Source organism: Canis aureus, chromosome 18, assembly GCF_053574225.1.
Source record: "Canis aureus isolate CA01 chromosome 18, VMU_Caureus_v.1.0, whole genome shotgun sequence".
Classification (NCBI taxonomy): Eukaryota; Metazoa; Chordata; class Mammalia; order Carnivora; family Canidae; genus Canis; species Canis aureus.
In genome coordinates, this window is record NC_135628.1 from 15,784,391 (window position 1) to 15,802,186 (window position 17,796).

At 36.2% G+C, this 17,796-nt stretch overlaps 1 protein-coding gene across 16 annotated transcripts in view; it reads right to left on the bottom strand.

The window, feature by feature from the left end:
- BBS9 (Bardet-Biedl syndrome 9) overlaps nt 1–17,796 on the bottom strand; it is a 431,432-nt gene that overhangs the window by 385,090 nt on the left and 28,546 nt on the right. For 14 of the 16 annotated variants that reach the window (XR_013356572.1, XM_077856234.1, XM_077856239.1 and 11 more), the window contains 2 exons: nt 15,034–15,098; nt 8,657–8,770 (listed from right to left, as the gene is read on the bottom strand). Coding sequence is in view for 15 of the 16 variants with exons in the window: in XM_077856234.1 (XP_077712360.1) it covers nt 8,657–8,770; nt 15,034–15,098 (179 nt within the window). In the remaining variant the exon portion in view is untranslated. The remainder of the gene's footprint in view (nt 1–8,656; nt 8,771–15,033; nt 15,099–17,796) is intronic. The other 2 variants (XM_077856243.1, XM_077856241.1) reach the window with 1 other exon arrangement.

The following is a 17,796-nucleotide window of genomic DNA, read 5'->3' on the forward strand; positions in this document are numbered from 1 at the left end:
GGGGGGGGGGGGGGGGGGGAGGGGGGGGGTGCCCTGCATGGAGCCTGCTTCTCCCTCTGCCTGTGTCTCTGCCGTTCTCTCTCTCTCTCTCTCTCTGTGTCATTCATAAATAAATAAAAAATCTTTTTAAAAATCTTAGTAGTTAATAGGAGAACTGGCCCCCCTATCCCACAGTTAAATCAGACCCAAGTTTAACTGCATTCCTTTAGTGACAATTGGTTCAGAGATGGCCCAATCATTGCTTCTCAGCCTTTTGGCTAAGATCAAGTGTAGCAATAGCCCAATCAGAGCCACTGAGTTGGAAAGAGACCTTTGCTGAGCCTTCTGGAAAGAAGGGGGACATTTTTCACAGGGACTAGAAACTAAGAAAATTAAGAATTGCTATAGCTGTCTTATAAACAAGAGGAAATAGCCTGTCCAAGTAAATGGAAGCAAAGAAAAAAGAGAAATGAGATCTGATTACATTGGAGACCCAAATGGTAATAGTAAATGTCTTATCCTTGCATGAGCATACTATCAACTGCAGTCAAAAGAACCCTCAGTTGTGTCACCTGGCTGGCTCAGTTGGTAGATCTGTAACTCCTGATCTCAGGGTTGTGAATTTGAGCCCCATATTGGGTATAGAGATTACCTAAAAATAGTATCTTTAAGGGGTGCCTGAGTGGCTAAGTTGGTTAAGTGTCCAACTCTTGATTTTGGCTCAGATCATGGTCTCCAGCTCATGAGATCAAGCCCCATAAGGGGCTCCTCATTCAGCATGGAGTCTCCTTGAGAGTCTCTCCTTCTCCCTCTGCCCCTCCCCCTGTTCATAAGTGTGCATAAACTCGCATGCTCTATCTAAAATTAATTAATTAAGTCTTTTAAAAAAAAAACCCTCAATTGCACTAAAGGCAAAGTTAGAAAGAAAAGAGCCACACACCTAATAGAAAAGCAAAATTGTGGCACATATAGAAATTGAGAGGTATTGGTTTTTCAAAGTAACATTTCTTTAAGTCTTGAGTTGTCTGTTAACCTGGTAAGCTCAAAATATAAATATCCTCATGAAAAGCAAAAATTTATAATCAAGATGACTACTTTTAAAACTAAAATCAGCCTATAGATAATGATATTATATTGTACACTTTAAAATCTGTTAAGAAAATAAATAAATAAATAAAATAAAATCTGTTAAGAGGGATGCCTGGGTGGCTTAGCGGTTTAGCGCCTGCCTTCGGTTCAGGGCATGATCCTGGAGTCCCACATCGGGCTCCCTGCGTGGAGCCTGCTTCTCCCTCTGCCTATGTCTCTGCCTCTCTTTCTGTTTCTCTCATGAATAAATAATAAAAATCTTTTTAAATAAAATAAAATATGTTAAGAGATTCAAATATCAAATCTTTATGTTACACACATGAAACTAGCATAATGTTGTATGTCAACTGTACCCCAACTTAAAAACCTGTTTTAAGGGGATGCCTGGGTGGCTCAGCCATTGAGCATCTGCCTTTGGCTCGGGGTGTGATCCTGGAATCCAGGATCAAGCCCCACATCAGCCTCCTCCTGGGGAGCCTGTTTCTCCCTCTGCCTGTGTTTCTGCCTCTCTCTGTGTCTCATGAATAAACAAATAAAATCTGTTTTTTAAAAATCTGTTAAAAGGATAAATCTCATGTTAGTTGCTATTACCATCAGTAAAATTATAGAAAAATAGAGAGGGGGGGGATAAAAGAAATAAAGAAAGGAAAGAATGAAGGAAGCAAGAATTATTGTAAAAAAAAAAAAGCAAGAAATGTCAGAGAAAGCTAAAAACTGAAGAACCAGATGGCGCTGATAATCTCTACTGAAGTATTAAAGAACGTTTTTCCCATAAACCACAAATTCATTATGAAGAGAAGGCAATAATTCAACATGACTATCAAGCACAAATTATGTGAGAACACATAAAATTTTAAGGAACTGGCCCATCATAATCCAAATAGCATAACTGTTCAAATAAAAATATATCTAAGTTAATTTTTTCAATAAAACATTATGGAAAACATTTTGTTTATCAGATTAAGATTTCATGCTACCTCCTCAAAGACTTCTCCTTCCTTATAAAACCTCTTCTCCTCCAGCTATGGCTTTACCTTTCTCTTACCCTTCATAGTCAAACCTCCTCACAGAATAGCCTTCCTTTGTGATTTCCATTTTTCCCCTAGGAATTCCTCATTCTAGGGCCACTGGACCAATGCTCCCATTCTTGTTAAAATTGCTCCAAGATCACCAGTGACCTCCAAATGGCTAACTCCAGTATTTTATTTTCAATACTCCAGCTACTTAACCTCTGACTCTCCTGACTCCTTTCTTACCTCTTGAAATCCTCTTCCATGACATGCTCTGTCTCACCATTTATCTCGTAATCTCTTGTGTTCCTTCACCTCCTATCCCTACCCTTCAATTTGTCATTCTCAACAAACACAATCATAGTACTCTGTTTCTAGAGTACAACAGCCTTCTCCATTAAGATTAGCTTGTGGTGAAAGAAAAGTTTGCCTTACTAAAGGCTTTAAACTATAGGTAAAGTCCATTTGGCAGTCTGAAAATGCCAGGGTTTTTTTTAAACAAAAATAACTTTTCTTAAATACTCCAAGGGCCAAAAAATAACCTTCTGAAGAGGAACAAACCATCCCAGAGGGAATTTGAATGGCTCAGCCTATGGGCAATGAAAGCTTTATACTAAAGACTATAAAATTGTTCATTTATAGGACACTGGGGTTAGTGACCTCCAGATTAAAGTGGATAAAAATGAAGAGCTGAAATAAAATAGGTAACAGCACATTCTCCCAACTTTATGTACTATCCCCTTCATACACACACACACACACACACACACACACACACACAAACAATTTATTCAGCCTGAGGAACCTGCTCCATCCTCAAGGCTCCTGTATAACTGTGCATGTCCATCTGTATTATATAAGTTATAATACTTATACCTCATTATATCATAATTCTTATTATCTATATTCCTATTATCCCTTCAGCTGCAAGCTGCCTGACAACATAAACTATATTTTATTCATCTTTCTACTCCTAGAAACTAATACAGTGCTTGGGTACTCAGAAGATTCTCAGTAAATGTGCATTGGATGGATGGATGGATGGATGGATGGACAAATAAATGAGCAGATGGACGGAGAGAGATGATGCAAAGGGAGGACTAACACAAGACTTGTTCTAGTCCTTAGAAGTTCCCATACATCTCCAACAAATCAACTATTTCCGCCCAATGTCCCTTTTTCACACTTGAAAGAGCCATATACATTATAAGGTTTGAAAAAAAAAAATGTTTGTCAACTTGTCAAACCCTACAGGACAAATTTGTGTTAACTGAGGAGATAACTAGAGGGTCTCTAAGTCATATTATGACTAAAAGAAGTTTAAGCTCAAATATCTTAATGGTAGCAAGATATATTACATACACTAAAGTATCTTATTTTATCAAGCTAAGTATTTGCAGTTGTTGACCTTTAGACAACACCATTCTTTCTTCAGTGTACTACCAGCTCTGTCAGTCATATAATGCTGTCCTTTTCCAAAGACAATTCTGAATTGGCAAGCTTATCTTAACTAGGTAAAGTGCCATATCAACAACCATTATTGTAGTGACACAATGAAACAAAAGCAGAGGAGAATTTGGCAGAGATATCACTGGTTCCTTTTTTCCACAAAAAGTAGAGTTCAAATTACCAAAACCAAATAAATTCCACCAATTTTAATAACATTTTTAAATCAATTCAAATCTACCTTTTCAAAACTGATTTATTATCTTTCCAAACTGTAATTTGATTGTCCATGCTTATGCTACTCACTAAATTTTGCAAGCAGTAATTTGTCAATGGTATAAGAAGCAAAGATAAACTACCATTTTTATAAAATAGTCATACATTCCTTGAAAAATGAAGTTTAGGTTTATTTTTTTTTTAGAAGTTTAGGTTTAAATTAAAGAAACTACAAACATTTTTTAACTCCAAACACATCTCCCACACTCCTTTTGTTTAAAAAAGCCCAATACAGCCATTAATATCAGTCATTTCTCCCTAAAAAGTATAATATGGAATGAATTTTAACTTAAATTCTGGAATGGCAGGTGGTAGTCTGAATAATGGAAGATATTAAGCAAATATTCTTCAACTAGTTCATAAAACTAGAGTTCAAAAAAAAAAACTAGATTTCCTATTGCTTTACCATTCTTTCTCATTAATAGATATTACATGTAGCTTGAGGTAAAGCTAACCCTACTGCATCAAAGGAATAAAACTTTGAGTTTTTGCAAATGTATAAAAGGTATTTTTGAAAGATTTTCTTAATGAACAAGCAAATAAAAAAACAGTAATCACTCTTCTACTAATTTCAAATCATATATTACCCTCCTATATACAACCTCTCTGCACCAACCAAAAAAAAAAAAAAATGGAAAAGCAAGTATCTGATCCAGAAGTTACACAACGTGTCTTCCATAATCTACAAAGAATCAAAGTTGTGCACTAACTTCAGCCAAATCAAGATACACCTCTTTCTGATAGGAAAGTTTTTTCTGAATTAGGAAGGTTAACTTACTCACAGCCCAGATAAGAAAGCATTTTAGTATGGTTAACACCACAAGATCCTGGAAGTAGAGAGTGAGTTAGAATTCCTTCTCTACCATTTGCTAAGTATATCTTAAGTTATTCAATATGTAAAGCACTTAGAGCAGTGCCTGATACAGAATAGTTCTCAATAGATGGAGGACAGCAACACACCTCTAGATCTCTGAGGCCTGGCATCACTAAGGAGAGTATCAGAAATTCAAACTCTCAGGTTCAATTCTGGATTTACAGAGTTAGAACCTGCATTTTTATCAAAATCCCACTGTGATTCAAATGCAACTTAAAGTTTGAGAAGCACAGCTAGAAAATATTTTTACATTATATTCTGAGATGTTAGGTATTACAATTAATTAAATTTTTGTTAAACCACTCCATTACTTTTCTGCAACATGAAGAAGTTAAATTTATTTTTAGTAAAAGGCAAAGTATTATTTGGGCTCAAAATTCCTCCATTGGTAGTTTCTTACCATACCTTATTCAAAGGCAGAGCCAACTAAAATCCAAAGTTGTAGAGGACTGCCATCTACTGGTAGTTTATTCTAATGCACACGCAAAATAAATTCATTCTGCCTTCCCATACCTTTATAAACACATTTGTTTAAAATGCAGCAAGGTTTTCTTTTTGCTTAATTCCTTTCTTGAAGATTATTGACAGGATTACACAACTAAATAATTTCACAAAAAGGCATCTTAAATACAGAGGAAGACAGAAGACAAAAAATTTTAAGTTTCCTTTTTTAAATTCAGATCAAGTCTAGGGACGTTCTCAAATTAAAAGACTGACCAGGGCAGCCCTGGTGGCGCAGCGGTTTAGTGCCCCCTGCAGCCCGGGGTGTGATCCTGGAGAGACCCCAGATCGAGTCTCACGTCGGGGTCCCTGTGTGCAGCCTGCTTCTCCCTCTGCCTGTGTCTCTGTCTCTGTCTCTCTAAATGAATGAATGAATGAATGAATGAATGAATGAATGAATGAATATCTTAAAATAAAAAAATAAAAAACAAAAGACTGACCAGCTCACTCCTGGAAAATGTCCACATTTAGGTATACACAGTAACATTAGTCTTAGAAAATGGGCTTTGTTTTGAAATGTGCACATCTTGGAGTGACTTTTACTTTCTTCTTAAGATCTGTCTTTTTTACCATTTATATAGTATTTGGCAAGGGGAGTTTTCAGATTGGGAAAAAGTTTTTTATAACCTTCTATCTAAATATCTCCAATTCCACATTCTAACCTAAGGAAAAAATCAGAAATGTGGATAAAGAGATATGTACAAAAATGTACATTTCAGCAAACAAATCTTAATAGCTTCATAATAAGCTACTGAATGCACGCATCAAAATTTAGTTTTTCTCCTCTAATACTCATTTAGATCAGTTTGAATTTTTCTATATTACAAATAAATATATAAATGTATATACAAAAGGAAGGAAGGGAAGACAGAAAGAGGAAAGAAATAACTAGATGGCAACTTGAATGATTTTTCTATATTTTGGATCATTTCCTAATATACATTGTCAAAAGTCACATATAAACATCCAAGAATATTTCCATGGTTTTCAATAGTCAACTTGCTTTATAAGACTGTTATGTCATTTTACATGGCCCCAGGCAATATAGGGTATAGACTGTACTACCATCTCTAGCATTAGATTTTATCCCATGGCTAATTTTTTTAACAACTGTATAGAGATATCACCTCTTTAAAGTATACAGCACAGGTATTTAGTGTATTTACAGAACTGTACAACAATCATCATAATCTAATTTTAGAATATTTTCATCCTCCCAAAAAGAAAACTTACACCCATTAGTAGTAACTCCTTATTACCTCTGGCAATTCCCCAAATATGGCTGATTTTTACTAATTTACCAACCCCACTATTTTTTCACATTTTTGGTGGACACTTCAATGATATTATGTGTTTCAAACCCATTGAATGCAATAATCACTTCTGCCACTCAGACATTTCTGTTTCAAATTGTGAGATATTCTGCTTAACCATAGGAAAATAAAACATGTCAGAATGGCCTCTTTTTTTTTTCAAAAGATACTTTTTAAGTGTAAGACATAATTTAAGAACTAAGAGAAGTATCATGTAAGTACAAAGTCATCTGCTTTTTTCAAAACAATTAGCAATTGTCACTACTTTGGATGTCCATTATTAAATCTAGTGAAACGTCACACAAAAGCAAGGAATCTGTTTTTACTTATTTAAAACTTCATTTTAATTGGGTTAACTTGATCTAGTTAAAAAAAATGGTACAGTGCAATCAATATAACATTTAATATGTGGTCTTAAGAATTGTCTTGATGCTACCAAAAAAACTAAAACTTATTTTGATTCAGCCAAAACACTTTTTTCTCGTATCATAATTTTTTGGTCCACATTTCTAGATGCACAGAATTTAGCAATTTGTCTTTTGAAGATTTTGTAGGGGGAAAAGATTTAAAACAGTTTATTAAACAACAGAGACCTTGGTCCCCTGATCTTTTTTTTTAGAGAGAACAGTGAAAAGCAGTTCTGACAGCTGAGGTTAGGAGGAGATACTTCATTGATAAAAGCCCCTCATCAAATTTTAGCTCTTTCTCTCCTCTCTTCATCCAACTCCGGATATCTCCCATACTCCTTAAATAATCCAAACATTCCTATTGCTCAAGTCAAGCAACTCTGCAATCCAGCCAAGGGTTTTGTTTCAAATCACTTGATGTAAAACATTTATTTGTACATCACCACCTAAAATATTCCTGTTAATTGATGCACTCAAATTCATTCTTCCTCACTTTTATTTCTGTGTATGAAAAGAACTGAGTTCACACAAATGACTTCTAAATTAAGATCATTTTTTCATGTCACTAAAGAAAAATATAACATAGATAGCCTACAATTTAATACAATGATTAAACAATAAACTCATTAAAATATGAGCCCAGAAAGAGCTAAAATATTATGAAATCCCTAGTTCATATTCCACAGGTCATACACACACACACACACACACACGTGTAAGTGTCACTATCTGGCTTCTTGTCCTCACTTCAGCATCAGCAGCTCCTCTATCACCCTATCACAGTGAAGTGAGAGGTAGGTGGTAGATAATAACTCTCCCACGCCAACAACAACAGTGTACCCAGGCAAACAACAAACCCTGGTAACTCAGGAAAAGCTCTGGGATTAGGGTAGGCAAGCTGCATGTAGTCCCATGTTTCGTAGAAAAAGATACCCAAAGTGGAAGGAACCCAGCCTCACTGAGCCAATTCTTGGTAAATGTAATAACCCTTTGTGAAATTCAGAAAAGGCCCCCATCCTCTGGGAGGTTTATTCCAGGTCAGGGCATATGCTTGATGAGCAGCAGGAGCAGGACTGCATGTGTCTCTGCTTGCCCCCAGTCCAGGTGCCCTAGTGCAGAAACAGCCTGCAGGACCCCGAGCATTGGCCACAGAGGTGGGTGAGGTGGGGAGAGGGTTCTGCAGCTTCACCTGGCCTATCACAAGTAGGGCAACGATGCCCTATCTATAAGATCAACTACTTCCTTCACTGAGAAAGCAGTCACACAGTTCTACCCAAAAAAGCTCAATTTCAATCAGTTCATGTACAAAAAGAAAATTTTAAAAAAAGACACTTTTACAGGGCAGCCCCGGTGGCGCAGTGGTTTAGCACCGCCTACAGCCCAGGGCGTGATCCTGGAGACCCTGGCTCGAGTCCCACGTCAGGCTCTCTGCATGGAGCCTGCTTCTCCCTCTGCCTGTGTCTCTGCCTCTCTCTCTCTCTCTCTGTCTCTCCATGAATAAATAAATAAATTATTTTTAAAAAAGACACTTTTACAAATATCTCTGTAGACCATATAAAAGTGCTGGTTATATGAAAATAAAACACATTTCACATTTAAAGTTTTATTTTTTCATTATTTTGCTTGACCATTTGAATATAAAGGTTTCAATAAAATATGTTTAACTCCCTGTGAATTCATACCCTATGATCCTCCATTTTTATATGGCCAAATATCCTAAATCTGATACTTGCAATAGCACTCATGATTAATGCAAATTACCTTTTACGCCACCAAATGATCCATAAGTCATATTGCAGGCTGTTCTCTGAAGATTATGTTCGTACATCAATTTGATCTGATACTGGTTTCCATGTTCCACATTACCCAAGGTTCCTAAGGAGAAAAAAATTACAGAACTGCTTTGTATTTGTTGACATTTAAAAATATTAATTTCCTCTCATCTTCTACACCAATTCTAAGTAATTCAATTTCAGTGAAATTTAAAAAGACAAAGCACTAAAACAATGCATATTATGAATAATTAGCACACTGATGACACCGAATGCCAGCACATTCTATGGCACAAGTCTTGGCTAGATTACACCATTAAATGAAATACCACCGTGGGTAACATTTCTTATCTATTTCCATTACATTTGAAGAAAGTATAATTATTTAAATAAAAACAAAACTTTCCAATTTCAGTCTGAAATAAATAAGGTTAAGTTCCTTACACCCAAACAATACTAGAGCAAAGGCCTGACTCAAAGTAACTTAGAAAAAATTCCCCATACTTTCAAGCAATTCAGTTTCCTGTCCCACCTCCCAAAATACTCAAGCCCCTAATACATTATATTCTAGTTTGTTTGTTTTTTTGTTTTTTTGGGTTTTTTTTTTGTTTTTTGTTTTTTATATTCTAGTTTAACAGCGAGATATTCTAAAGTTTCCTTCAGCAAGTATACAGGACAATATGTTTTATTTGAAGTCCATGAAGAAGAATCTCCTTCAAAACAAAAATACCTTTTCTTTTTCTTTTTCTTTTCTGCATTTAAGAGATCACATGTGCTACAATCACTTTCTATTTCTTTCCAAATTTGAAAAGATTCTTTTTTTTAATATTTTAAAAAGTATTTATTTGAAAGAGAAAGAGAGCACAAACGGAGAGGTGCGCAGAGGAAGAGGGAGAAACAGACACCCCACTGAATACGAACCCCTGACCCGGAGCTCAATCCCAGGACCATGAGATCACAACCTGAGCCACCCAGGAACCCTGAAAAGATTCCTAATCCTTATTGTACCTTATTTTACTCTCTGGTTGTTAGGCTTTCTAGAGCTAACACAGCTGGAGCTATGTCCCAGTAATCAGGCAAGAACATTATAGTTAAAATAGATAATAGAAAGAAAAAGGATTCAGAATGCAAGTTTTTCCATTAAAAAGCATCTTTGTCTTTCATTCAAAAATGCAAAATGAAAAACTTAAAATATAAAGTCAATGAAATAGTCCCCAAACTGGATAGTAATTAGATCATTAAAACAGGTTAAACATTTAAGTCTGTCTATATGTATGTGTATATATATTTATATGTGAGCATTTATTTGTTTTTTGTCCAAAAAGTTTTACCAGTGTACACTGAGGTTGTAAGAACCAAAATATTTCTCTTTCCATTTTAGAAGTGAGGCAGGTATGAAGCACCTGGGTGGCTCAGTAGTTGAGCGTCTGCCTTTGGCTCAGCTTGTGATCCCAGAGTCCTGGGATCACGTTCCCTGTGGGGAGCCTGCTTCTCCCTCTGCCTATGTCTTTGCCTCTCTCTCTGTGTCTCTCATGAATAAATAAATAAAATATTTTTTAAAAAAGAAGCAGAAATAGTGAGGCAGATATCCTAAGTCAACAAAAAAGTTTAAGAAATTTCCCCCAAAATCACACAGCTGGTAAAGGACAAAGTACTCAAACTAGGTCTTTAGAGTTAGCACTATATATCCTGGTACCTGGTTGTTCGCCATTTCACAACTTGGAAAAAACTTGGTAAGCCAATGACAATTTTCCTAAACAAATCAGCCACCTAAAAACATCATTTCCACCTCCACCTTTCTCAGCCTGGCCTTTTCTTCATTTGGAAGGTGAATGGTTGAAAGAGAAAACTAACAGAGGAGGATTCCTTGGAGGAAAATCACTTCTACTCAATATTTATTTCCTGAAAATGGGAACAACAGATTTCACATCCCAATAGAATAAGAAACAAAGAGAAAGACTCAAATTTGCCAGCTAACCCTGACAGAAGAAAGCTTTGTGGAATCTAAATGGTTGTAAAATCAGTAACATCTAGGAATACTGAAGGGTAATCATAACCACATGGGCGAAAAGGAAAAGAAAAGAAAAGAAAAGAAAAGAAAAGAAAAGAAAAGAAAAGAAAAGAAAAGAAAAGAAAAGAAAAGAAAAGAAAAAGAAAAGAAAAAACACATACACTAAATAACTCACATCCTTAACCTTAGGGAGAGGTCTAGCCTCCAAGAAATCAGAAAAAGAAATTCCAAGAAACATTTGGTTTGTCCCTACAGAAACTACAACTTTCGTCCTATACCTAAAACCAGATCAACCCCTCTGAGTAAGGAATGCACTTACACACGTTTGCTAGCTGAAAGGCCACTGAACACAGGGGTCAGTGTTCAATACTTATACAAACCTGGTACAAAATGACACGATGATTTGTGTTCTGAAAAAGCTCCAAAGACATCGATAATCTTCAAATTTCAGGTAATAACACTTTAACACTTAATAGTGGAACTACAGAGAATGGAAAACAATTTCTTCCTTAGATACTACTTTGGAATAAAGGTGGTATCTGAAAAATCTAAAATTTCTGACCATTTTTTTTCTAGAGAAGCATCAATGACACAAGATTAAAACTACTTAAACAGGGGGATCCCTGGGTGGCTCATCAGTTTAGCGCCTGCCTTTGGCCCAGGGCGCGATCCTGGAGACCCGGGATCGAATCCCACATCAGGCTCCCGGTGCATGGAGCCTGCTTCTCCCTCTGCCTGTGTCTCTGCCTCTCTCTCTCTCTCTCTCTGTGACTATCATAAATAAATTTTAAAAAATTTTAAAAAAAAATAAAAAGTTCATTGTGTTAAAAAACCAAATTAGATTATATAAGTCTATCAGAAGTAAAGAACCACATCTTTTGCCCACTCACAGAAAACATTAAAATTCTATAAATATGTCAAATGCTTAGCAAATGCTAGGTTGAGAAGTACACAATTTTTGGGAAAGAGTATTTAAGAGGATATAATCAGTATGGCTTATGCTCACACATCTGTAACCATTTACTTAGAAATTGGAGCCCATCAGAAAGGAACCTAAAATGCCATATGATGCTTTTCCTTTACCAATGTATGATAAGGTGAGCTAACTTCAGTTCAGCAAGACCCTGCTATTTCTCTATATTAAGCATGTATTTGATGACATATCACCCACCAAAAAGATGTCAGCACAGCAGCCTATGAAGAATTGTTTGGTGTGCCCAGGAGGTGTCCTTTAGTATGCCTCAAATCTTTTTAGAAGGACACAGCATATTAAAAATATATATATATATATTTGGGGAAAGGGGCAGATAAGGGTAAGAATGTCAAGTTCAGCTAACATTTTCATCTATTGACACCAGTGGTTTTACTTAAACTAAAAAATATTTATGCTTCCCCTGTTACAGTAAAAGCTAGGTAAAAGTTCAGTCTGGAACCTCAAGAAATATATTCAAGAGAACAAAAACATTAACTTCCCTGCTTCTCAATTTAAGCCAAGCCAGAAAAAATACACAAATTGTCAGCCTCCAAATATCATAAGAAGCCGAAGAAATGAGAGACAGAATAGGGATGTGAGGTGGGGCATAAGGGAATGTAGTCTGGAGAACTCTTCATCCCCAGAGAATACAAAGCTTGTAAAAGAATACAAAGAATAAAAGAGTGATAAAATCATCATTCCCATGACAAACAACTTTCATTTTCAACACTAATTTGAAGAAAAATACCATGTCCCATAAACAAGTTGTAACCAAACATGCCAGTTTCTTTCAGCAGGTCTTTTCGATAAACATACACTTTATCACTAGTCTCTTATGCCCTATGCCCCAGGGAAACTCAAGAGGTTTCTCTGAGGAAACTCGAGAGGTTCCTATCTTTCTGGGCCATCATTCAAATGGGACCAGGGAAGGCCAAGAGTCTTACCTAATTTCCTAGTTTGTAGGATTCTTCCTTCTGCCTCCCCTCTTAGAGCCTCCAGAAGGGACAAATTCTCCAAAAAGTATTCAGGGGTAACTCTGTGCAAGCTCCCCTCCTCCATGTCCTGTGTAACCCAGTTAATAGTATCACCTCACTGTTAACAGCCTTATGGTGGAAAGCAGAGGAACAGCTAGATTCATGCAGTAAAGTAGCATATATCACACCTCCTCCATTTATCCTGGAACACTAAATATCTGCCCTGCCTCTAGGAAGAGCAACACCTTTTACCATGAAACCAATGGAAGCGTTTACCAATGACAGAGAGGTACTGTATTGGGCTTTAGGCATAAACAGAAAGTGGAAAAGAAAATGATAGTGGTAATAGAGAAAAAAAAGAAGGAAGAAGTAAAATAACACAAAGTAATAAATAGCCACTAACAATTGCCTCATCACCACCCAAATATTAGTTCACTTGTGTAATCAACATAATAAACATATGCGGGCAGCCCCGGTGGCACAGCGGTTTAGTGCCGCCTGCAGCCCAGGGCATGATCCTGGAGACCTGGAATCGAGTCCCACGTCAGGCTCTCCGTGTGGTGCCTACTTCTCCCTCTACCTGTGTCTCTGCCTCTCTCTCTCTCTGTCTCTATGAATAAATAAAATAAAATATTTTAAATAAATAAATAAAATAAATAAATAAAATAAAATAAAATAAAATAAAATAAAATAAAATAAAATAAAATAAAACATATGCCTACCATATACCATAGGCTAGGTTACCAAGCCTGCCTTACAAATCTAACAGAACTTCACCCCCAAAAAGAGACTACTTAAGAACATCTAGCTCAGAGGCACCTGGGTGGCTGAGTTGGTTGAGCATCCAACCCTTGCTCAGCTCAGGTCTTGATCTCAGGGTGGTGAGTTCAAGCTTCACATTGGGCTCCACACTAGGTATATAAATATACACATACAAATATAGTAAAGACAAATCATCACAAATTGAAAGCAAAATACAAAGAAAGCCAATGAGTATGAAAAATCCAAACCCTAGAAACTAATATTTATATCAAACTCCAAATAACACCTCTTATACAAGGATTAGGCCCACCCACAAAGAATTAGCTTTATTGCATCCATAAAAAATTTCCTCTATATTGACATCCATGAAAATAACTTTCTCAGCTTGAACTAAAATTTAATAACTAAAACAAAATTTTTTACAGTTACCTTTTATATTTAATAAGGACCAAAATGCTGAAACCAAACTACAATTAACTGCCATACTTGTGCCCACAGAACAGTGTCAGACAATGAAACCTGATTAAAACTCAAACAAGTGCCTTAAGGTCAAGTTGAGTGAAAACAACTAAAAGCCAAGAAATTTTAACCGTAAAGAGAAAATACTTGAGGTTCACCAAAGAAAAAGTACTTTAAACCACCATGACTCTCAGCATCTAATGAATATTGTTGTTGTTATTAAACATTTCTTAAAACTCCAGTATTCCTGGGATACTTGGGTGGCTCAGTTGGTTGGGCGTCTACTTTGGCTCAGGTTGTGATCTCTGGGTCCTGGGATTAAACCCCATGTTGGGCTCAGCTCCTTGCTCAGTGGGGAGTCTCCCTTTCCCCCACCTCACTGTGCTTTTCCCTCCTCCCCATTTGTGTGTGCGCTAATAAATAAATAAAACTTAAAAAAAACAAAACTCGGGATGCCTGGGTGGTTCAGTGGTTGAGTGCCTGCCTTCAGTTCAGGGCGTGAACCTGGAGTCCTGGGATCAAGTCCCACGTTGGGCTCCCTGCAGGGAGCCTGCTTCTCCCTCTGCCTACGTCTCTGCCTCTGTGTGTGTGTGTATGTCTCTCATGAATAATAAAATCTTTTTTAAAAAATTAAAGTAAAAATTTTTTTTTAAAAGCTCAAGAGTCCTGGATTAAAAGTACAGCATAAGGAAAATAGTCAGTGGTATTGTAATGGCATTGTATGGTGACAGATAGTAGCCACATTTATGGTAAGCACAGCATAATGTATAGAGAAGTAGAATCACTATGTTGTACACCTGAAACTAATGTAACATTGTGTGTCAACTGTTTCTTAATAAAAAATAAATAAACAAAAATTTTTTAAAACACTCAGGTATCTCAAGTATGCAAGAATTGGCCTCTATTAGTCACTGGCAACCCTGGACACAATTCCTGGGAAGGAGATTACAAGGAATCACTATTAGAAATTTGAATATGTATATAAACAGCAAACCAGAAAAAATGTAATAGCTAAGTACCTGAAAAAATAAATGAACAAGGTAAAATGTTAACCAAGATAAGAAAATCTTCAACCAAATGTTTTGTGTTCTCTAGCAAGTGAACATACGTATCTATTCTTATATAATAGTCAAAAACTGTTTTTAATACAAATTAATACAAATACAATAGAAAAAAATGTGTCTTACCTGAGACAGAATAGACACAAAGTTTTCTAGAATGCAACACGGCCAAATGAAGCATTTCAGTACCTCTGAAAAATGGGAAGAGTTTTTAAAAGCTTAAATATCAATTTCAGATATAACCAAAAAATTATAAAATAATTTTAAAAAGAGATTATAACCACAACCTGCCACCAGTAAACTAAAAATTTCCCAGATAACATTCAAAACTGAAAAATAAATATAACAGCAAGCACCCACTTTAACTTGGGCAAGTTACTTAATCTTTCTGAGCCTGTTTCCCTTCTGGAAAATAAGAGGTTTCAATTAAATGAAATAAAATCATGTGACAGCACCTTGTAAGGTATAAAGCACCACAGAATACTAACCATTATTAGTAAATGGCATATGTCACTTCCAGCTCAGAAGTTTTCTTAAGGCCCTGAAAATATTTCAGTTTGGACTAAATTGCCACTATCACCAATACACTTCTCAGTGCCAATCAAATGGTTTCCAAGACATAACACAGTCTACAAATCCTAAGTCCAGTCTTCAAGGGTCAGGTCAGTGGCCAGGATGAGTAAAAGGTGTAAATGGCTATGGTCTGCTGTAGAGTGGGGGCAGACTAGAGGAAGCAACTACTACTCTGTTCTAGGCATATAGCCAAATCTCCACATTTTTCAAGAAAAGCCAGAAAGCAGGAATTTTAGTGAGATCTCCTGGTTCTTAAGTACTGGCAACCCTTTTAAATTTAAAACACATCTGTAAGTAGTCCTCCAGCGTATGACCTGATACAGACTCTTTTTGTTCTAAACTAAGACTATAATTGAAATCTGAAGAACTGGATGGGAGTCCTAACTGTGCACCTTGGTATCTGTGTAATCATTTAGCCTTTCAGAGTGTTAGTCTCTCATTTACATAATAAGAATTATATAATACCTACAAAACATAGTTATAATGGACATAAATGCTCACCATTCACTCTACTACTAGAAAATGCTATATATATATCCATATACACACACACACACACACACACACACACAACTATCACATACTCAATATTGACTTCAAAAAATTTTGAGTCAAACCCAAAAAATTTTTTCTATCATGCACAGGAAAAGAACATTATGTCATGATAAGATAACAGAGTATGGAACAGATAGACCTGGATCTGAATTCTGGCTGTATGACCTAAAGTTCTGAGCTCTAGTTGGTTTCCTCATCTTTATTTTTTTTTAAGATTTTATTTATTTATTCATAGAGACAGAGAGAGAGGCACAGAGACACAGGCAGAGGGAGAAGCAAGCTCCATGCAGGGAGCCGAACGTGGGACTCGATCCAGGGTCTCCAGGATCACGCCCTGGGCTGCAGGTGGCGCTAAACAACTGCGCCACCAGGGCTGCTGGGTTCCTTATCTTTAAATACAAATTCCATCTTATAGATAAGATTATTAAGATAGTACTAGTTAATTAATACCACTACAGTATCCAATCATTAGTATTAATCTCCTCCCTTCCAACAAGTGATCACATAGTTAAAAGCTATACTTAGGACTACTGAACAGAACAATCATGAAACACTTTACCCTTTTTTTAAGATTTTATTTATTCATGAGAGACACAAAGAGAGAGAGAGGGGCAGAGACACAGGCAGAGGGAGAAGCAAGCTCCATGCAGGGAGCCTGATGTGGGACTCGATCCCCGGTCTCCAGATCAGGCCCTGAGCTGAAGACGGCACTAAACCTCTGAGCCACCTGGGCTGCCCGCACTTTACTCTTTTAAAAAATGAAAAGATTTAAAAAAAAAAAAAAAAAAAAGATTAAAATGTTTCTTTAGAGGCAAGAATCCTTCTGTCTCCTTACTTTATAACCCCATTATGCCTAATATATGCTAGGGATACAACAGGCACCTAATCATCATCTTCTTTAAATGGGAGTAGATATTTACCAACCACGTCAGACACAAAATCTCTCTGATCCAGCCTATCACAGTGCATAAAAGTCCTATCTCATGCCCTGTATCTATGAAGCAGCTTCCCATCAGAATGAAACATCACTAAAAGGGGATTAATGTTCAAGAATGGTTGTTCAGGCTTTTCTACCAAGAGTTAAAGCCCTAAATAAATGGAAACTGGGGTCAGTAAATTATGATGAGCAAATGTAGTGGGTCAAAACCAAGAGCTCAGGGCACTCCCAGACTTAGGAAGGCAAAGGGAACTTTAAAAAAAAAAAAGGGGGGTAAGAGATAACAAGACCACCTCTATTTATATAACTTTTCAGAGTACATACTTATATAAATAATTGAGAAATACAGGCTCAATTTTAAGAAAATTCATATATGAAAATAAAATTAGCAGTATCAACAGGAAATAAAAAGCAGACATATTACACAAAATGCAAACTAATAAACGGTTTCCTAAAATAAATTAAGACTAAAAATAAAGTACTTTGAAATAAAGCTCTTGTTAGAAGTAAGACTTACTTTGTGGATTGAGCTGGCTTCTTTTAAGAAACTAAGAATCTTTATACACCAAATAAGTGCAGTAATTTATTTTAAAGCTTCAAAGTTACGTGTCAAATACCATAACTACTATTTTGTCTAGTTATTTAAACAGACATTTATGTAACCTGGATTAGCGCTTTAAGTAAGTGAATTAGTGCTTTAAGTAACTGAATACTTTCTATTTATTTATTTTCAAAAGTTTATCTCTTTTCCTTTAAACTTCTGATACATCAGGCATGTTAGGTCTGTTACTATAAAAAAAAAAAAAAAAGTCGGGGATGCCTGG